Source organism: Nycticebus coucang, chromosome 3 (genome assembly GCF_027406575.1).
Source record: "Nycticebus coucang isolate mNycCou1 chromosome 3, mNycCou1.pri, whole genome shotgun sequence".
NCBI classification, from domain to species: domain Eukaryota; kingdom Metazoa; phylum Chordata; class Mammalia; order Primates; family Lorisidae; genus Nycticebus; species Nycticebus coucang.
In genome coordinates, this window is record NC_069782.1 from 11,934,490 (window position 1) to 11,956,496 (window position 22,007).

Below are 22,007 nucleotides of genomic sequence, written 5' to 3' on the forward strand. Positions count from 1 at the left end.
CTGTGCCTGTGCGCCCTTGAGTAAGTCATGCACACGTTCTGGACTTTGGTTTCCTTATCTGCAAAACAGGACAGCAGTAGAACCTGCCTCACAGGGTCGTTGTGTTTTCAAGGGAGGTCACTGGTGGAAAGCACTCAGAACTGAGTGTCAGTGGCTATTATTTAATTGCCAATCAGTCTTGTTAAGTAGGCATTGTCATTCCCATTTTCTGGATGAAAAAGGGAGTCTCAGAACGTTTAAATAATTTACTAGGTTTCTTCCACCAGTGTGCGAAGAGTCCAGGTTGGCCAGGTCCCGGCATCCTCTGGGGTGCACGTGTGCAGGCGTCTGTGTGTGTTTGTATGTGCACGTGTCTGTGTGAAATCTGTGAGCATGTCTGGGTGTGCACACGTCTGTGCACTTGCGTGTGTGTGAGGGGCATGAGCACGGTCCGGTGGTGTGGCCTGAATGTGGCAGCTCTTGGGGCAGGGCTGCGTCATCTTCCCTCTCGAGTGTGGCTGCAGCTTTGGCCACTTAGCCTGACTGTGGCTCTGGCAAAGGAGCGATTCTTGGCAGGTGGTAAAATAAGTAGCAGCCAGGTATCTGGTGAAGGACGAGATGAAGTCATCCCTGTCAGCCACGCTCCCTGCTCAAGGACAGCTGGGGCCGGCCAGACTTCTAGACAAGGGTGCTGCTGCAACTCCGTCCAGGGACTGTAAGTTAATTTCTCTCTGAAGTGTAAGTAAGTAGGTCCTCACCCAGGGCTTGTATTTGGATTATTTCTCTGGGGAAGCAGGATGCCCTGGCTCATCCCCCATGAGCTTCTCTGGAAAGCTTGGCCTGCCCCCTGTGCCTTCTCTGTGCCTGGGGCTGGCACTCAAATGGGACAGGACCGAGGACCAGAAGTGTAGGAAGGAGAGACAGTTCAGCCTTCTGTTCTGTGTTTCTGGTTACTGGAGTCCAAGGGGCTCCAAAGTAGCCCAGGGGAAATGGCCTCCCTCCCTTTCCACACAGACTCTCACTATTGGCTGTTCTGCCCATAGCTCTGCTTCCCTGGACCTCTTGGGAGATCCTGCTCCCCCTTAGAGGGGGTAATGAAGGAAGTGATCCCTCCTTACATCTCGGTTCACGTTGCCGAGGTGTGAACAGAGACCACCACACCCTCCTTTTATCTTTGAGCTTATGACCAGGAGGCTCCTAGAAGACGATGGCCTGCGTTTCAGGGTCTCTCTGAGCCTCCTGGAAAGGTATGCAAGGGATTCATAGCCTTCGATAAGTTTTCAGGGGCATCCTTCACCACTGACCTAGACAGTAGAAACCTTGGGTGTATAGTGTGTGCACATGTGTGCATGTTTGCGTAACAGACGTGCAATGGGACCCTATTTCAGGCAGGAGGGTCTGTCCAGTGTAGGGTTAGGTTACGCCATCAAAAGGGTGGGAATTTGTGGGGAACACCTTCCTGATCTCCTCCCTGCAGGACAGTGGCCTTCCTCTCCCATCCCATCTTTCTCATGTTGAGCCTTTGATACACTATTCCTGGGTGTCTCTTCGGCTCAGGCCTGGGGCTGGAGATTGGATGGACAGTGTTTTTTATTACATTGTAACCAGACTTGGTCTGTTGTTATTTTGTATACCGAAAAATCTGATTTCTTCTTTGTCTTGCACCTGCCTTCTCTCCTGGGTGTTCAAGGATGTTTAGTAAGCCCCCCGTATCTAGGCAAGTCACTCACCTCCCTGAGCCTCTGAGTCACTCTCTCTTTCCAGGGATGGGGCAGATAATTAATACCTGCCTTGGCTTTGTCAGAGTTGGCCAAGTTGAGTGGTGTAAGATGTGAGATGGATGTGTCTCCCAAATGTCAGGTGATTGGTTGCCATGGTCACTGTCTCACCTGCCTGAGGTTGAATACCTACAGAGTGTCCATTGGATTCAGGATGAGATTGACTGAGTGAACTTGGGCGAGTCGCTGGACTAAATGAACTTGGGCAAGTTGCTGGACTAGTCTGAGCTTCTTTGACCCAGTGAAGGTTAAGTCAGCTTGGTGTTTTTTTCAAAAACTGTCAATTGAGACATATTGGTGGGTTGTGAAATTATTTAGTGGGTGGCAACCCATGTTTTTAGAAATGAAATGAGACAGGGCGGCACCTGTGGCTCAAGGAGTAGGGTGCCAGTCCCATATGCCAGAGGTGGTGGGTTCAAATCCAGCCCCGGCCAAAAAAAAAAAAAAAAAAAAAGAAATGAAATGAGACTAAAATGAAAAATAACAGAGTGCACAGCAAGTATGTGTCATTTTGTGATGCTTTTGTTCAACATGGTTGTATTTGTGACAAGAAGTTTTTAAATTAAAAAAATATTTTTTTAAGCTGTAGCTTGAAATAAAAAATGTTGGAGTCCTGAGGGATAAGACGCTCTGGGGCCTCTGCAGCCCCGACTTCGGTGGTTCCAGCCACAGGCCTTTGCCAAGCTGGGCTCCTTTGCCGGGGTTGCAAGTGGAGCCTCTTTGCAAGATCAAACTCTTTAACTAAAGGTCATGACAAAATTCTGGGAAATGAGCTACATTCCTGGGGTGGAATAAATCATGTTGAGTTGGGTTAGGCAGGATGTGACTTCAAACCCTCGAAGTGGGCTGTGTAAGGCAGGCCTGTGACTGACAAATTATGAGCAGAGTGGCAGACAGTCTTAGAAAAGAGGTGACGATCATGGGGGAAGGGGGCTGGCATTCCTGGGGGCCGCCAAGCCCTATTCTGGGAGCTCATTTCATCCTTGTAGTGGATCTGAGTTTGGCTGTGTTCTGACCACTAATGCAGAGGAGGGTGGGTGGCCAGGGCTGTCAGCTGCCCTCATCTTGTTGGGGGAACTCCTCCTGGCTGTCCTGGGGGGTAGCTGGGATCAGCTCCATTTTACAGGTAGAGGAGTTGAAGCGTGGGGCCATGTCAACCTAGCAAAGTTTGTTCTGCTAGTTACATGGTGGGGCTTTGGTGTTGCACGTCCAGCCCAGCTGACTCTTGAGTCCTGTTGTTCCTAAAATGTCTTCTGGGAAGGTCATGAATGAATAATCAACCATTTGGAAGCTCTCTCCTTTTCAGTAATGAAGTTTACTGAAATGACAGCTTGATAAATTCAGGAAGGCTGTTGACCCTTGACTAGTCATGTGTCGCTCAGAAACAAAATAAAGATTAGTGTACATCAGATAAACTAAGAGCAAGGCAGAAGGTGGGGCAAAGAATAAGGAAGGCCCCCGGATGGCCACAGAAAAGCCATGGCTCGTTCCCAGCCTTTGCTCTTGGGCTTCTGAAGGGAGACATAAGCCAAGGGTCGTCACACTTCTGTTTGGACAATGAGATGTGGCATTATTAGGCTCAGCATTAGGCACCTCAGATGGGTGCCAAAGATTTTACTGGACTCCATCCCTGGAAGTCAGGCCTCCCTGTGTCCTGAGGATCTGGTGGTGACCTGATTATACCCCTGCCTCGGAGCTCCTGTTTTGGTGGGGACAGAGGAAGGATGGCTGATGGGGGAAAGTGGCTGCACATTCAGTTGCTTCTTTATTTTTCTGGATGATTTAGTGATTTGAATATCACTCATGTGATAACATGCTGCCGAAGGCCTGGCGGGTCCTAGGCTGCGTGGTCCTCAGAAGTTGTCTTTGCTTTCCGATCTCAGATTGCACTTCTCAGCGGTCATGATGTGGACTCAGAAAAGCAGCACGCTGCACTTTCCCACCGAGACCGCGGCTGTATAATTAAATCTTGAGCATGGTTATTTTTCTGCGTTGGATTTCGGCAAAGTGTGCTCATATGCTTGAGGAAAGAAAAACCGATCTATCAGCAGAACCAGGGGGAAGGAATAACTTTGCTCCAGGAGTCTGAAGGGCTCAAGTTGCTCCTCCTGGGGGTGGGAAGCCCCCAGCAACTTCGGGAAATGCTATCTGTGCGGTATGTGTGTGTGTGTGTGTGTGTATGTGTTTGGCGTACCCTGTGAACAATTCCTCCTCTAATGGTTCAACCAGCTCAAACCAGCCAAATGGTTCTTCTGTCAAGCTTTTCAAAGTTGGGGGCAAGTCAGAGAGGTCACGGGTGGGGGATGCCACCCCCATACCTGAGACAACTTGCTTCTCTTTGCAGTTTCTCCTGGGCGGCTGGGTGTGAGCTCATTACGGACTAGGTGAGGCACATGTGTGATTTCACTGTGTAAATATTGAGCCAATTAAAAGCAAAGCCAAGGGTCCAGCATGGATGACTTATCTGCAGATCGAGCGCCAGGTCTGTCTGCCGGGCCTCTTAACACTGGGCAAAAGGTGCTTACCCTCTTGCTGAGGCTTCCTTCTTACCTCCCTCCCTCGCTCCCTACTTCTCTCTTCCCTCTTTCCTCCTGGAGACATTAGACCTGGGGAGGTCAGGAAGGGTTCCCCTTGGAATGGTCATTCTCTCGGGCAGCCATGTTTCCAGAAGACCCTCAGGTGTTTCCAACAACTCCTTTCCTTGGACCACCTCTCACTTGGGAGGAAATGTCTGCAGTAGGACAAGCAGTGGTGGAGGACCCCATGGTTCAGCACCCTGTGTATGCGAGCAAGAGGGCTGGTGGGGAGACAGTCCCGTCAGGAAGTAGGGCGGCAGCGGTTCTAGTATAAAGCACACTGCACTGGGCCTGGTGCGGGCAGCTCCTCTCCAGGCCGGGTGGGCTGTCATTCTGGGGCCACGGCAGGGCTGTCCTCAGGCTCTCACGTTTCCCGATCTGGCTCATTGGTTGATTGGTTTACTCACTAAGAAATGATTTTTTTGTGCTGAAGACCCAAAGCCATGTCTGTGCCCCTGAAGTTGGTATGTTTGGGTTTGTTTTTAGTTTTTTTCCCCCTGGAAGACTCAGACCCTAAACGTTGGATGTGAACACCCCCCCCCCTTTTAAAATTCATTTATTTATTTCCGAGATGGGGTCTTGCTGCTTCACCCAGGATGAAGCACAGTGGCACGGTCATAGCTAGAGTGATCTTCCTGCCTCAGTCTCAGTCCCACTAGCTGGAAACCACCACACCCTGCTAATTCTTTTTTTAACAATTTTTTTTTTTTTTGCAGTTTTTGGCTGGGGCCGGGTTTGAACCTGCCACCTCCAGTATATGGGGCCGGTACCCTACTCCTTGAGCCACAGGTGTCACCCTTTTTTTTTCTTTTTTTTTTTTTTAAAGAGATAGAGTCTCACTATGATGCCTGGGATGTTTTGAACTCCTAGTCTCTAGTGATGCTTCCACCTCAGCCTCCAAATAGCTGGAACTATAGCCACCAGCCACTGTGCCCTGTGAGCCGAGTATCTTAGTGGAGAAGGGCCAGGCGGATACTTTGTTCGCCATGTAGCTGAGCGAGATCTGCCCAAGACACTTTGGGTCTTGGACCACCTCTCACTTGGGAGGAAATGTCTGTAGTAGGACATTGATTCCTGAACTTTCCCCCAAGCTGGTCTCTTTGGAATAGGAGAGCAGAGGGTACGATCTGTCCCTCCCTGGTGTCATGTAATCCTTTCCCATCTAGCCTGGCCAGAGAACTGCCTTTTCTTCTCTAAGGTTGGAAGCTTCCTCTTTGTAAGCCTTTGCCCCTTGGTACTTTCCAGCCACAGGCTTCTCAACACCCTTTCCATTGTGGTAAGGAGGGTGATCTCTCTAAAATGCACATCTGATGATGTCACCACCACATCCTCCCCCATGTCCCTAGAATAAAGTCCACATTCCTAAATGGCTGATAAGATCCCGGGGAAGCTGCCCCTGTTTATCTACTCTGGCCAAGCCACCCCCCATTCCCTTTCATGCGTGGGAGAGAATCTGTGCACTAAATTCTGTGTTTTTTTTTTTAATTGTTCATTTATACTTTAAATTGACAGACAAAAGTTGTATACACATTTCACATACAACATGATGTTTTGAAATTCTATACTGGTGTCATTCTGATGGCCTGGCTTTGTTGGGCACAAGACAAAGTGAAAACCATCGTCAGGCAAACGCCATTGTCTCTCAGTCCCCTGGGGCTCTCAGGAGTCACCGCAGCCCCTCCACGCCCCCTTGAGGAGGGAAGGGCCAGGGGCAGGATCTGGACTCTGGTGCTAGGATCCTCTCTGGTTTTCTAATCGGCTGAACATCAGCACAGGCCAGGGTTGGAATACTGCTAATAGAAACAAGTCCTGGCTCTTCTGTAAGCAAACAGCATTCCTGAGGTGCGGAGGCAGGGGGCCACCCGCAGGCCTCCCATTCCTTAGCAGCTTCTACCTTCTGGGCCTTGGGCATCTGGAAGGTCTCCCCCCCCACACACACACCTCTTCTTAGCCTGGGGAGAATGAGTGCCTTGGGGGGCTGCTGTAAGGTGGCCCTGAGTGACAGAGTGGCCCTTTTACTGTCCCTCCTTGTAGATAAGTGGGGAGTGGGCTTGTGCATGCCTGCAGGGCAGGTAGGACGTCTTGCTGGTAGGAAAGCTGAGGCCTAGGGGGTGGTGACAGCCTGCAGGATTACACAGCTGGTCAGTGCCACACCAGGCTCAAGTCCAGCTTTTTGGCCACAGGCTTTGGGCATATCTCACCAGATTGGCATTTCCCAGATGAGTATGAGAAATATTTTTCCTGTGGGATATTCCTGGGATGAAGTTAAGCAGGTTTTCTTACTATAGGCCTTTCAGAACCTTGTGCACATCATGGTTCTAGCAAGAGGGCTGAAGAGAAGCAGCATTTCAGCGTTACTCAGCCATCAAACCCTCTCCCCTCTGCAAATCACTGTCACTGGAGTCACCATACTGTACCATGTTGTCCCCTATGGACAGGCATAATCTGGAGAAGGTGTCACTAAACTTTTGGACACTTTTTTCAGAGGCCCAGATGTCACTCCTGGGGTGGATGGGGGATTAATTAGGTCAGGAGGACAAGGTAGAGGAGTTGGGAGGAGAATTCCTATTAGTGTCAGTTTCTTAGTTGGGAACTTGAGTCACAACTCTTCTGATAGTAGACAATTTTTTTTCTTGTCCTAAAGCTAAGAAATTGAGGTGCTGACAGCTTTGGCATCACAGGAATTGTGAATAGGGAGCATGGGATTCAAATCCAGGCTGTCTGGCCCCAAAGCCATCCCCATTAAATCCCATCGTGGTGCTTTTTTTTTTGTTTAGTTTAGACAGAGTCTCATACTGTTGTCCTGGGTAGTGCTGTGGCATCATAGCTCACAGCAACCTCAAACTCTTGGGCTTCAGAGGTCCTCTTGCCTCAGCCTCCCGAGTAGCTGGGACCACAGGTGCCTGCCACAACACCCAGCTAGTTTTTCTATTTTTAGTAGAAATGGGGTGTTGCTCTTGCTCAGGCTGGTCTTGAACTCATGAACTCAAAGCAATCTGCCTGCCTCAACCTCCCAGAGTACTGGGATTACAGGTATGAGGCACCATGCCTGACTCCCATCATGGTGCATTAAAGTGTGGATCTTGGGATTGGCTGTGGTTTTTCCAAAGGCGAATATCTTTAGTACCTGCTTTGTAGATGGAGATGACATCCCCAAAAGAGCAGAGGCCACTCCCACCTTTCTGGTATCTTAGTCTGGTTGAGGGTGGTAGGTGCCTCCACCTTGGTTAATCAGGAGATGCTAGAAGGTTCCAGAAAACTGATATGGTTCAATCTTATACAAAGCTTATGGGGGGGCGGCAATAAATTATCTGCACTCCTATTTCTCTTTGCAGATTGAAAACTCCAATATGCTTTCTTTCTCTTTTTTTTTTTTTTTTTTGAGACAGAGTCTCAAGCTGTTGCCCTGGGTAGAGTGCTATGGCATCACAGCTCACAGCAACCTCCAACCCTTGGGCTTAAGCAATTCTCTTGCCTCAGCCTCCCAAGTAGCTGGGACTACAGGCACCCGCCACAACACCCAGCTATTTTTTGGTTGTAGTTGTCATTGTTGTTTGGTGGACTGGACTAGATTTGAACCTGCCAGCTCCGGTGTACGTGGCTGGCATCCTAGCTGCTTGAGCTACAGGCGCAGAGCCTGCTTTCTTTCTCTTTTTGTTTTGAGGATATAAAAATTACTCCATAAATGGTTTGCTTTTCATAACAAATTAGGTGGCTGTGACCCTTGTGTATGATTTCAGCTTGGGTCTCCTTGTGCCCTTCAGCTCTCCAAGCCTGGGCACTTTGCACAGCCCAAGGGGATTTCCCAGCCGCTTAAAAACCTTTCCTATCAACTCCTGCCTCATTTTTGCCTTGTTCCTCATTCATTCATTCATTCAGGAAATTTTAACCAGCTCTGGGCCAGGAGTTGTGTTTGACATTTGGAATTGAGATGAATTCCTCATTCATTCATTCATTCAGGAAATTTTAACCAGATCTGGGCCGGGAGTTGTGTTTGACATTTGGAATTGAGATGAATGAGACTTGCTGATCTCTGTCCTCAAATAAAACTGCAAATAATTAGAATTTAGATGATTGGTTACTGTGGTGGCAGCAAGTATGGAGCACAGAGGGGAGGAACATGTGGCAAGAGAGGGCTTTGCAGAGGTGGGAGTGTTTGAGTTGAGATCTAAGAAAGAGTTTCTGGGGCGAAGAATGTTTCTCTGGCTTCTTCAAAGGCCAGGAGGCCAGAGCAGAACAGAATTGATAATGAAGGGCTGGGAAAGACTATAGGAGGTTGTGGAATGAGGTAAGTGGGTGGGGTGGCTAGGGGCTTTCCACACCATGCAGAGAGTATCAAATTTTATCTTGGAGGAGGTGTGAGGCCACTGAACTGGCCAAGTAATATCAATAAAATATTAATAGGAAGTAGTATAAATAGGAATTTGAGTTGGTGAGTCATCAATAAGGAGGGTGGATTTGGGGGCGTTCTGTAGCAGAGGCAGGGGAGCAGTGAGGGGGCACTTGTAGCAGCCCAGAGAGAAGGGCAGGCAGCTGGGACTGGAGCAGGTTACCGGCGGTGGGGCTGCCAAGGGCTGAGGGGACAGTTGATGGTGACTGTCTTGGGTGCTTGGATGGACAGTGTCTCTCGGAGATGAACAGCCAGAAGAAAGTATGGGTTTGAGAGAGTTTAGGTATGATGGTGCTTATGGGTCCTTTAGTTACAGGTGGCTCTTTCACAGGTGCTTAGATATATACAAAGGAGTGGTGGGAAGAATTCCAGGTGGGAGATACTCATTCAGATATCCCAGTGGTGGAAGCCATGGATTCCCTGGATCTAATCCTGGTTTGCCAAAACTGTTCAGTAAATAGCGTTTGATGGGATTCTCAGGATAGGGTGAGTTGGCACAGCCGTGGGAGCACTCCCATCTCCACCCAATCGTGGCTGTTACCTGTCTGCACTAATCACCTGGACCTTGTGGTGATCACAGGCTGAGCTGTTATCCTGGACATTCTGAACGCGCTTCATGCCCCACCTTGATAGGCACAGCGGTGTTCTTTGCCTGATTTATTTATATTTATTTTCTGTTTTTTTTTTTGTTTCCCCCAGCAGAGCTCTACTCTGCATATTCATTTATTTTTAAATTGAGTGTTTAGGATCTTTAAAGTACAGTCCAGCAGATGAATCTAGGTCACTTCCCTTAAAACATAGTACATTACAAGGGGCTGTCATTCCTTGGTGACAGTGTCACTCCTAATGGTCATTGTTTGGGTCCTGGAAGTCATTTTGCTGCGAGGATTTCTGCTTTGTTAAATGCCTGCACCCTTCAGAGACGGGAGAGGATCTGCTGAGCAGTGTCCGGTTTCACAGTGCACAGGGCACAGAGCAGTTTGCTCATATGGACCCCTGAAGTCAGTGGTCTCAAATAAGGACAATTTTGAGTCTCAATTCCCACCTTTGGAGATGACTGGAGTTGTCACAACTGGGTGCTACTGGTACCTAGTGGGTGGAGGCCAGGGGTGCTGCTGACCGTCCTACAATGCACAGGACAGCCCCCACAGCAAAGGATTATCTGACCCCAGTTGTTGGTGGGACCGAGGCTGAGAAACCCTGCCTAACTGATGCCTCCCGCTCCTGTGTGGTTACCGATGACTGCAGCCCCTTCCTGGTGCTGCCTTTCATTCTCTGCAGGCCTGGACTGCTTTGCTGTCCTCTCCCCTCCCCCATCCCATCAATATTTACCCATCTTCCAGGACCCAGTTTAAATGTCACATCCTCCATGGCACACTCTCTCGAATGTCCGAGTTTTCAGTTGAATCACCTCTTTCCCTTTGTTCCCAGGCAAGTCGCTTGTTCTCTCCCCTTCCTCATTGAGTCTTGGGTGAGAGCTGGTTGTGATGTGAGTCTTGAACCTTCCACAGTGGCAGGTGGCCTGTGTCGTTGTTACACGCATTTAAGGAATTCAGCACCCCTGTGAGATAAGGAAGGCAGCTCAGAGAAGTGGCCAGGGCTCAGGGTTGCCTTCACTCATCCGTATAGCACATCTGTCTAGGGGGCACTCACCATGTTTGGGGACAGCAGGAACAGGATGGAGAATACCAAGGAGATTGCTTTCCGTCTGCTTTCTATGCACTGCCTAGGTGCCCTAGGTGGGCATTTCACCCGGCTATTCATGTACCTCCCTGCCACCCCACCACATTATAAGTCCCCTGGGACCTTTGTACCTTTGCCATGAGTTCTTGCATGTAGTTCCTCAATATGCGTTACAGGCAGTCCCCAGGTTACAAACGAGATAGGCTCTGTGCGTTTTGTTCTTAAGTTGAATTTGTATGTCGGTCGGAACAAGTACATTTACTTACTACCTATAACGGCCTCCACTTGTAAGTGCAAGTTGTATGTAAGCCAGATGTTTGTAACTCAGGACCGCCTATAGTTGAGTGAATAAGTGAATCTAATGGGTTTGAAAATTTCTACATTGTAGCACTTGCTTTCAAAGAATCTTCCTTAATGGAATACAGCTACTCGGACGGTTTTAGGTTTTATTTAACTCACAACTAACAACTGTTTGTAGAAAGAGAACGGGCATATTCACCTTTGTTCTTCGAGACGGGGATGAAAAACAGAAATGGGGTGCTCACCTACATCAGTGATTTAGCTGGACTGGGGCTTCCAGAGTCTGGGCTTAGGCTGCTGGGGTCTCTGAATTGGAACCTGGGCGAGCCAGGGGCCATTGGTGATTGGTTGGGCCCCTGCTGGCAGACCAGCTTCGGGGAACTCAATTGGCTTGGCCAAAGTCACCCTGCCCTCCCTTTTTGTCAGCTTCTGAGATTTAACTTGAAAGTATAGTATCCCTTGTGCTAGCCGGTGTGAAGAGATGGGCTTTGTAGCTTTAAAGTGGCATTGTTAATGTCTGCTTGACTGTGGGGGTTCTTGGTCTGATTGTGCCCCCATCCCAGTGACCTCATTGGGAAGGCAGTTCAAGGGAAACTGGGCTCAGATGCCACATGGGTCTGAGTCTCATTCCTTTTACCTGTGAAATGAACATGGTGATAATATGTATATACCTTATGATGCTATTTCAACAACTAATGTAGCACTAATTAGCAGTCCCTCAGTCTGCGACAGCTTCGTGAGGAGTGGGAGGACATGGACTCTCCTAGCCTAGAACTCAGCCTGTGGAAGGCTTTACATCGGGTACCTTAGCTGTGTAGGACTGAGCAGAATAAATTCTGCCTTTGAGGTGTTAGCGGGTCATTTCCCAAACATGCGCGCATGTGCGCATGCAAGTAAAAAGAGAAACAGCAGAAGGAAGGGAGAGGATAGTTTGGGAAAACAGGGAGAAGTAAAAGGTCCAGATGGATGGCTCGGCACCTGTGGCTCAAGCGGCTAAGACACCAGCCACATACACCTGAGCTGGCGGGTTTCAATCCAGCCCGGGCCCGCCAAACAACAGTGACGGCTGCAACCAAGAAATAGCCGGTCCTTGTGGCGGGCGCCTGTAGTCCCAGTTACTTGGGAGGCGAAGGCAGGAGAATCGCTTGAGCCCAGGAGTTGGAGGTTGCTGTGAGCTGTGATGCCACAGCACTCTATCCAGGGTAGGGCAACAGCTTGAGGCTCTGTCTCAAAAATAATAAATAAATAAAAGGTACAGATGGATGTTGGGGGAAGGGGAGAAGGCAAATAATTGAGGCATTACATTTTGGGTTGAAAGAAGAGGTTTTTGGTCAATGTATTTACTTTCTTTTTTTTTACTTTCAATTTCATCATTTCCTGAGAGTCCTAATTTAGCCTCTGGTTATGTCCTACCCGATTATGGCCTAAAAAGGCAACTGCTTGGGTTTCTTGGAGTTGGACTGGTACCCGCAGGAAATTGGCGGGAAGGAAGGCACTGAGGACCGCCTTAGCCTGGTCAGTCCCGGGGCCAAGCTGCCTGCTTCCTCCTGAGTGCCTCACTTGCCTGCGGTTCCCACAGATGCCTGGGCCCTTCCGACCACAGTGTAGTCCTTTAGTGATAGACAGTCATGGTACGTCTGCTCTCACCTGTACATCCTGCTCAAATGACAGTGCACATCGAGCCCGCCCTTTGGGAAAGCAATTTGAGAGTAGTCTCAGGGCTGTAGAAATGTTCACATTTTCCTTTGTTCCCATAACACCACTTCTGGGAATTTATCTCAAGCTGGTACCCTAGATAAGAGGAAAACACAATCTCATAAGTAAGTGGTCATTAAAAAAACTGAACTGCCCAGGAGTCGCATGTCTGTAATCCTAGCACTTCAGGGCCAAGGTGGGAAGATTACTTGAGGCCAGGAGTTCAAGACTAGCCTGGGCAACATAGTGAGACCCCATCTCTACCCTCCACCCACCCCTCCTAAAAAATTTAGCTGGGCGTTGTGGTGTGTGCCTGTAGTCCCGGCTACTGGGGAGGCTGAGGCAGGAGGATTGCTTGAGCCAGGAGTTCAAGGTTGCAGTGAGCTATGGTTGCATCAGTGTACTCCAGTCTGGATGATAGAATACAGAGATAGAATACTCTGTCTCTTTAAAAAAAAAAAAAAAAAGTCTGAAGCCCAAACCCTATAAAATGAAGTGTTTTGATTAAAAATGATCAACGAGGATATTCTAGCCCTACAGGAAAATGGTCATACTAAGTAGCAAAAATATAAGCTGCGAAACTCTACAATCTACCTGTGATAATTAAAAATCAATTATTTCTGTGAACCAAGACTAGAAGGGACCATTTGAAAAACAGATAACTGATTTTGGGGGAGGAGTTTCTGAAACTTAGGAACTGTTTTTCTTTTCTTTTTTTATTGAGACAGAGTCCCTAGCTGTCGCCCTGGGTAGAGTGTCGTGGTGTTGTAACTCACAGCAACCTCCAGCTCTTGGGCTCAAGTGATCCTCTTGCCTCAGGTTTTTCTATTTTCAGTAGAGACGGGGTCTCACTTGAACCATGAGCTCAAACAGTCCACCCACCTCGGCCTCCCAGAGCTCTAGGATTACAGGTATGAGCCACTGTGCTCAGCCCTGGGAGCTATTTTTCTTTCATTTTTGAAAACCTTTATATTATGTGAAACAGTTTAAAACGTTTCAAAGAGGCCATTTAGCATGGTCCCAGGACAGGACAGGGAGAGGTGGCTATACACTGGACACTGCATTTAGATTGCCTCCCTGGTATCGTTTCTGTAGTGCCCTATAGAGCTATAAGCATCTCTCTACTATCCCCAATTTATAAATGGGGCATGTAGATTTTAGATGTGGTGATTTCATCCACCTGGAGGCCAGTAGTAACCAGTCTGTGTCCCTGACTTCCCCACTGAGCACAGAAGTCAGTGGCTGCTGAGGACACAGGAGCCCAACACAGGTGGAAACAGAAGCTCGGTCACAGCCCTGTGGCCCCAAATCACATAGATGTTCCCATCCAGGCAGGCAAGGGGGACTTTCACATAAACTCCATTGTTTACCATATCCTCTGCAGCCTTCCCTGCTGCTCTAACCCCGTGTATTGATCTTGGCGCTGCTACTAACCCACGTCATTCCAGCAGAGATGCTGAAACCAAATAGCTCTGTCCTTGGCCAGGACAAGCAGAGCCCAGCCTTGTTTAATGAAAAGTTCTGCTGGGAGGGAGGTGCCGAGCTAAGTGGGGACTCTGACCTTCTGTCAGAGCCTTGGTCTTTGGAAGGAGAGGGGGCCACACTGAGGGCATGCATTGTATCCCCCTTCTCTTGCAAGAAGTATGGCTTGGTGTCCAGGCCTCTGCTAGACTGGTCTGTGACCGAGGCCTGGAGGTGGGGCAGGGCAAGGGACTCAGGGCAGGTGGACTCTCTCCCTCCCACCCCACCCCCCTGCCTGCTGGTGTGATGTTTGTGGCCATCCAGAGCAGATCTCTAGTGTAGGCCAAGTGCCTGGTCTGCGGGAAGTCCGTAGGCTACCGAGAACCCAGGTTGCCACATAGGTTCATTGCTATTGGTCGCACCAGGCTTAGTGTTGCTGGGATGAAGTTTGAGGAGGACCAGATGTCCTCTCCAAGGGCTGCTCACCACTGACAGTAGCAGGCCGAGGGAGTGCAGAATTGTAACATGGCCTGCTTGACAGGCTGCATGGGCCACACTGGGAAGGCTCACTCTCTTAGAGTCCCTTCCTGCTTGGTGACATCCAGAAAAATACGTGTTTAATGCTTTGGCCTGTGTTCCTCTCCATTCCCCACATCTCACTCAGCTTATGGGGACACTTACTGACAGACAGCTCCAGAGCCAGCCTGAATTTTGTGGGACCCTAGGCACAAGTGTGCTGGGAAGAGGCCAGGCACAGGTGCCAGGTAGATCTGGGTCAGAATCGCACTCCACAAACTGGGCTGAGCCACTCCAGGCAAGTGACTTGCCTTCTCTGAGTCTGTTTCCTAATTTATAAATTGAGATGGTAAAAGCTCCTTTTCAGGGTGGTTGACAGTTTGGTGAGGTGGTGAATAAACCGTGCCAATACTGGCCGGCACTTGCTAACTGTCCCCTCCCCCTTCTCTTGGTCAGGATCTCTTAGAGGGCAGCCGTACAATCACTGGCTGGGTCAGTGGAGATCTTGACCAGCAGCAGACTTTGGATGTGGGAGGTGGGTTGAGGTTCAAGTGAATCTCCTTCTGTGTACTGATGGAGAGTTGTCTTACCCTGGGACCCTGAGCAGGATAGGGATGTGGTGGCTGGGTGCTTGGACTCGGGGGAGGCTGACTGACTGGTGGTCAGAGGCACGGCAAGGGCAGGGAGGAAGAGGACAATTAGGGTTTACTGTGGTGGAGAGAAGCCTTTGCTTTGCTTGAAAGGACTGGCCAGTGTGGAAGTGCAGACAGGCAGCAGTAAGCTGGCGGTGTCCTGAGTGCTGCAGCCGTGTAGACCTTGGACCCTACCCCCACGGGAAAGACAAGCCTGGGCCAACAGTGCCCTTCCTGGCTCGTTGCCTGCAGACCCGCTCTGCACCTGCCTTTTCTCTTGTGGTCCTTGCAGGCATGTGTGGATGGTACCCTCTGCTCCCCACAAGGGGCCTGCACAGTTTGCTTGTACAGGGAATATAAACAAAGCCACCGGTGGGGGGAGCTGGCGAGGCTGCCAGGCTCTGCTCCTTGGACTCACCCTCTTCTGTCGGGAAGGAGCCAGCAACGCAGGTTTCCTGGAAAACAGCCTTTCCTGGAGCGAGTCCAGGGGAGCCCCTCTGCCTTGATCTGGAAACCATTTAATGAGCCCAGATAAGGCCTGGGCGGTCCAGACACTTCCTTTTGTTCTTTCCCTCCAGAGCCTCCAGCCTCCTTGGCATTCAAGTCCCTGTTGGAACCTGGGAGCATGAAAGCACCGTGACTCTGGATTCGGATCTGAGGCCTTCCTGGAGTTCCAGGGCCTGGGGGAAGGGCTTGATCTCCTCAAGGGTAAAGCCCTACTGGTCTTCCAGAGAACCAGGCAGTGAGCTTCTGGGTGGCTTCTTATGGTGGCCTTGGGCCGAGTCTCTTTTAAACTAGGGTTTAAAAGTACCAGTTTTGGTTTGCTCAAACCAACAGTCCTCTTGGGTGATCCCAGCCTGTGCCTCTGAGCAGGAATAACTGCAGGGCTGGTATAGGAAAGACAACAGGACTCGGAGTCCAAAGTCCTTACTGGGTGACACTGACCAAGCCCCTGAACTCCAGGGAACTTACCTCATCTATATGTAGTGGTGATAATAATATGTGCTTTACCCAGTTTACAGAGTTGTTAAGTTGTTATCTTTTAAGGTAGTGAAATGAATGTGAAAGCATTTCATAAAGGATAAAACTACACAGATATAAGGGATTATTATCTTTATTTTGCAGATGAGTTTTTTTTTGTTTTATTTTTTGTTTTTTTTTTTGAGACAGAGTCTTACTCTGATGCCCTGGGTAGAGTGCCATGGCGTCGTAGCTCACAACAACCTTAAACTCTTGGGCTTGATCAATCCTCTTCAGCCTCCCAAGCAGCTGGGATTACAGGTGTACTACTATACCCAACTGGTTTTTCTATTTTTAGTAGAGAAGGTGTCTAAACTCCTGAGCTCTATAGCAATCCACCCATGTAGGCCTCCTAGAGTGCTAAGATTATAGGCATGAGCTGATGAGTTCTGAGAAAAAAATCAAAAACATGTAGGATTAATTCCCCCTGGTCCATAAATTATAAGAGTTGCCTTCTTACCTTAGTACCCCCAGAGGGGAGCACTCTTCTTGGTGCCTGATTCTTAACTACTTTTCTTTTTGCCCTTTGGGCTGTATTATCAAGATGGGATTAAAATCTGATGCCAAGGGCGGTGCCTGTAGGGCGCCGGCCCCATATGCCGGAGGTGGCAGGTTCAAACCCAGCCCCAGCCAAAAGCTGCAAAAAAAAAAAAAATAATAAATCTGATGGCAACATATGTTGTTATTTTAATTTCTTCTCTTGCCTTGGTTGACTTCATAAAATAAGGAAGTTTTTTAAACTGGAAACTTCACCATGTGTGGTTGTACTCAGTTGCCTTTTTTTTGGCTAATTAGAAACCTGTTTTTCTTGGAAGTCCTCCTGCACTGTGTGGTCACTTTGCTGCCTTTGAAGGTGTAGCACAGTGGCTTTGATTGCATCTGTCTTTGAGACTTACTATGCTCATCATTTGACACAATAGTTTTGTTTATAGATTTGTTGATTGTGTATTGACCCTAAGATGAAACACTTTAATGTTAATTTCTAACAAAATCCCTGCTGTCAACTTGTTTCTTCGTGATGCGTATCTTTCTCCCAAAAACATGGAACAGGGAAATTCTGGAAAATGGTGCAGCCTGGTTATATAGAGCTAGGTTTGCAAAGAGAAGGAGTGAGAGCGAGTGATTCTTGTGTGGCTGATGTGGCTGTAATTGACATGTCCTCATCTCTCCCTTAGGTCCTGGCTGTAAGTCACCATGGCACAGCAAGCTGCTGATAAGTATCTTTATGTGGATAGAAACTTCATCAATAACCCGCTGGCCCAGGCTGACTGGGCTGCCAAGAAGTTGGTATGGGTGCCTTCCGACAAGAGTGGTTTTGAGCCTGCCAGCCTCAAGGAGGAGCTGGGCGAAGAGGCCATCGTGGAGCTGGTAGAGAACGGGAAGAAGGTGAAGGTGAACAAGGATGACATCCAGAAGATGAACCCACCCAAGTTCTCCAAGGTGGAGGACATGGCAGAGCTCACGTGCCTCAACGAAGCTTCGGTGCTGCACAACCTCAAGGAGCGTTACTACTCAGGGCTCATCTATGTAAGTGGCTCTGTGGTGGAGGGTTCCCACCACCCTCAGAGGCCAGGGCTCCGGCTTTCTGGTTAAGAAGGGGCTCTAAGACAGGCCAGGGTGACATCCTTGATCTTTGGCATTTAACATCCTAGGGGGATATTTTCATAGCATTACTCTCTTCCCTGCCAAAAACACGACAGGAAGCCTATTAGTTCAAATGGGGGAAGAACAATGTGTCCTGTATGAGTGGTGTCCACCTACTGGCCTTGGTCCTCAAGTCTTTGTGGGCCAGTTAGTCCCCTAAAGTAGGGGATACCAGCTCCTGGTTTCTCATCCTGTTCTCTAGAGAGGCATGTGGGTGTGGCCTGCTTCCTGGGGAGTGTGCTTTGAGCAGAGAGAGCCACCGAGAATGAGACTTGCATCCCAGGTCCATCCAACACTTTAGTGCTGGTTCCTTGCCGGGGTTGACAATATTTAGAGTCCAGAGAACAGCATGTGCAAAGGCCCAGCATTTCCACAGATTATGAGTGGTCATTTTTCTTTCCTCCTGAGGGGCAACATTTGCAGAAAGACAGCTCCTTGCCAAGTTAGGAAAGTCGAGAGATGCGCTTTTACCCATCCCTTAGAGAATAGGCTCTGAGCTGCTATGCCATGGGGTCACAGAGTCCTTTATAGTATCAATCCCAAGTTCCTCTGTTCAATTCTAAGATATTCCTTCTGATTTTTGTCCCTAGAGGGGAAGAAATAACTGGTTCTTGTTATTCCTAAAATAGCTCTTTATTTAAACATGCTGCTCTAGCCATCTTGGTCTTCTTAGTGTTGGGGCTGAATAAAATAGTTCTCAAAATGTTTCTGAACTGGAGGAGGAGAAAACCTCTCGAGAGATTATTACAGCCCTCTAAGGCCAAATCTCAGCCCAAGCAGCTTGCCCATGGTCACATATGTCAAAGAGGAGGCAGGCTCAGCCTGTCACAGGGACAGCAAGTAGCTCCCAAATGGTCAGCCATTTAATTTTCTATGTGGTTTCAGAGCAACTTCAGCACTTGTTAACACAGAGTGGACTGGTATTTCTGAGCGCCCTGCCATGTGTGAAAGCCCTCTGCTTAGCCATGGGCCATTTTGGGTTACCCAGAATTACTGACCAAGCCAGACCCTATGCAAGGACTGTATCCCTCGCTGATTATTAAGTCGGACCATTCTAGTGAAGTTCTTGTTTTCTGCCACTGATGACCCTTTGGGAATGAGCTTGATTGGTCAAGTCTACTAGAAACAGATCAGCTTAGTCCAACATTCTAATGTGGCAGGTAAGAAGAATTAAGGCCCAGAGGTAGCAAGGGATTTATGCAGGGTCACACACACAGCCAGGTGTTAGCAGGGTTGAGGCTGAAACTTAGAGTCTAAACTCTCTCAACCCAGTTATCTCTTGTCTGTTTCTATCTTTCTTTCTTTCTTTTTTTGAGACAGAATCTTATTATGTCGCCCTCGGTAGAGTGCCGTGGCGTCACAGCTCACAGTTATCTCAAACTCTTGGGCTTAAGAGATTCTCTTGCTTCAGCCTCCCAAGTAGCTGGGACCACAGGTGCCCATCACAACGCCTGGCTATTTTTTGGTTATAGCTGTCATTGATGTTTGGCAGGCCTGGGCTGGATTCAAACCCGCCTGCCTTGGTGTATGTGGCTGGCACCACAACCACTGTGCTACAGGTGCTGAGCCAATATCTTTCTTTTTTTTTTTTTAAGAAACAAGATCTTGCTCTGTCACCCAGGGTAGAGTGCAGAGGTGTGATCACAGCTCATTGCAACCTTGAACTTCTGGCCTCAGATGAATCTGTAGCCTCTGTCTCCCAAATGCTAGGATTATAGATGTGATCTATAATCACACCTGGCCTCATCTGTTTCTTGATAAGAATATTATATGGATCAAACCAGGTATGGTGGCTTGTACCTGTAATCCTAGGACTCTGGGAGGCTGAGGCAGGTGGATTGCCTGAGCTCAAGAGTTCAAGACCAGTCTGAGCAAGAATGAAACCCTCATCTCTACTAAAAAGAGATAAACCAGCTGGGTATTGTGGTGGGCACCTATAGTCCCAGCTGCTTGGGAGCCTGAGGCAAGAGATCTCTTGAGCCTAAGAGATTGAGGTTGCTGTGAGCTATGACACCACAGCACTCTACCCAGGGTGACAAAGTGAGAGTCTGTCTCAAAAAAAAAAAAAAAATTATGCGGACCAAATTAAAAACTCCATAGCTAAGGAGAGTTAACCACTGAAATTCAGAATTTGTGACTGGAAAAAGATGAGGGGCCTTTAAAAAGGCACAGTCAATCTGAGATGGGAGCCATCACCCCCTCATGTAGGAGTGGGGGATGCTCCTCTCTGCAGGCTGTGTAGCTCATCTTATGTACTCTGCTGTGCTACTCAGCCAAGATGATCGCTACTTAGTAAAGCAGAGCGCTTAACACATGGGGGTTGGGACCCCCAGGACCTGGTTCAAATCCCAGCTGTACTCCTTACTGACCATGCATGCCTGCTCAGAGCCTCTCTTCCCCGTCTGCAGGGATTCCCCGAACACTTGGGAAAGCAGCCAGCCCTCACCTGGCTTGCGGCAGGGCTGAAACCTGGAGTCATGTGGCTGCTGGTATTTGTTATAAGGGAAAGTAACTCCCTTTCCTCTGCTTGGCCTTGTGCTGGCATCTGTTTAACTTGGGTCCCATTTGAGAGTTGCTGGGCATGAAGTGAGTCGAGTTCAGCCTCTGTTAGTGGCTGTACTCGGTCTTTCCTGCCCACCATGAGGGCACACTCAGCGTTAGTTGCTGCATCTTTCCTCTGCAAGCACCATCCGGAGGTCTCTCCTCCGTGGGCGGCTGGTGGGTAGTACCTGGCCTTCTTTCCAAGCTCTGGCTGGAGGCATTAACTCTCTTTCTAGCTTCTTTGCCGTCCCCTCCCGTGTGTAGTGCTTCCTGCCTCACATCAGCCTTCTGAGTGTCATTACTGCGGCCAGTTGAGTGCCTCTGCACTTGTCCTATGGAGACCCCAGCAGGTACAGAGCTGGAGGAGGGCCAAGCCAGTCCCTGGGGCCGCCTGGACAGAGGCTGCCACCTCATTCACAGTCCACCTCTCCATGAAAGGTTCCAAATCGTGACCTCAAGAGCCTTTGTGCAGCCTTTTTGCTGGCATTGTGGGCGCTGTGGCTAATTCTGTGCCACAGCTGCTCTGTCTTTCTCTTTAGTGGGGGGTGAGGCCCTGGGATAGGGGGCGGTTGGGCACAAAGAGTCTCTGTGGCCCATGAATGGAGCAGCTCCCTGGCGTGGCCGTGTGGGAGCAGCGCTGCTTGCTCAGTGTCTGGCTTTTCATGAGAGGCCAGTGAGGCTCCTTCCTCCTACCTGAGCAGCTGTGCTTGTCCCCCAGGGCTTAGTTTCATCCTAGCCACTAATTTGATGGGATCAGCCCAGAGAAGTTTGAGCTGCTAGAGATACACCACAGGACCATCTGCCCATCCAGCTGTCAGAAAGACTTGTCCAAATGGCCCCAGCCCCCTTCTGCTGTCAGTGCCAGCTGTTTCTAAACATCTGGCTCCATGGCACTCCCTAAATGTGTGACCATGTGTCCTTGGCTTTTATTGGGCTGGATTTTCTAGAGCATGGGTTTTCCCAAAGCCCAGGAACAAAGCTTGGTTATTTCTGAGCTCCTGGGATGACCTTGCTGCTCCCTGGCTTTCTGTCTTGTCCTCACCTGACATTCAGAGAGAAAACCAGAGAGGTCTTCTAGTGCCCCGCTTTCCTCCCGTGACATTGTGTAACGTCCGCAGGTGGCCAATACCACATTTGAACTTCTTCGCTATAGAGCTTTCCTGAGCTCTCATGAAAAGAGTAGTTGGAGGGAAGGCAAGTAACTGATTAGCCCAGGAGAAAAGAAATAAAAGGCCCTGCATGCTCTCCTCCAAAAAGAAGAGGCAGCCCAATGCCCTGGTTCATTTCAAGCTCAGCTGTTCTTTTGAGTGTAGACCAGTGTGTGGTTGTGGGGCCCTTCCCCTTCAGCCATCAGTCAAGGTTCTGCTTGGAAACTCCATGTGCTGCGGCCTTTGGCCAGTGCCTGGGAAGAGCCTTTGTTTTCATGATTGGCTCCTGCATGGACCCTGTCTTTGAGTTCAGCCCGAAGATTTATCCTTAGCTTCGGGGGGATGAGACAGGGCACAGGGCAAGGGGCTGGGTTCACAGCCCTTCTGTGTCGGCTGCTCTTGGATCAAGGGGTGAAACCATGAAGAAGGAAGGTGCAGGCTCCCTTGTGATGAGGGAAATGGAAAGATGGAAGGTGCTTAGAGGACTGGCCTTCATGACCAGGGAGGTCAGCACTGGTGATCATGAGACCCACATCTGCTCCCAGCTCTGTCCAAAGCCTTGTGACCTTTGGCCACCACTTCACAGTCGCAGGCTGCAGGTGGCGCAAAGCATGGCGCTGGGCCTCACCCTGCCAGTCCTTCTC

General features: G+C 49.2%; 1 protein-coding gene across 2 annotated transcripts in view; it reads left to right on the top strand.

The window, feature by feature from the left end:
• MYH9 (myosin heavy chain 9) overlaps positions 1-22,007 on the top strand; it is a 91,882-nt gene that overhangs the window by 16,100 nt on the left and 53,775 nt on the right. The window contains exons 2-3 of one of the 2 annotated variants that reach the window (XM_053585781.1): positions 15,589-15,718; positions 17,206-17,557. In XM_053585781.1, the coding sequence (XP_053441756.1) occupies positions 17,225-17,557 (333 nt within the window). In that variant the 5' untranslated portion in view covers positions 15,589-15,718; positions 17,206-17,224. The remainder of the gene's footprint in view (positions 1-15,588; positions 15,719-17,205; positions 17,558-22,007) is intronic. The other variant, XM_053585780.1, reaches the window with a different exon arrangement.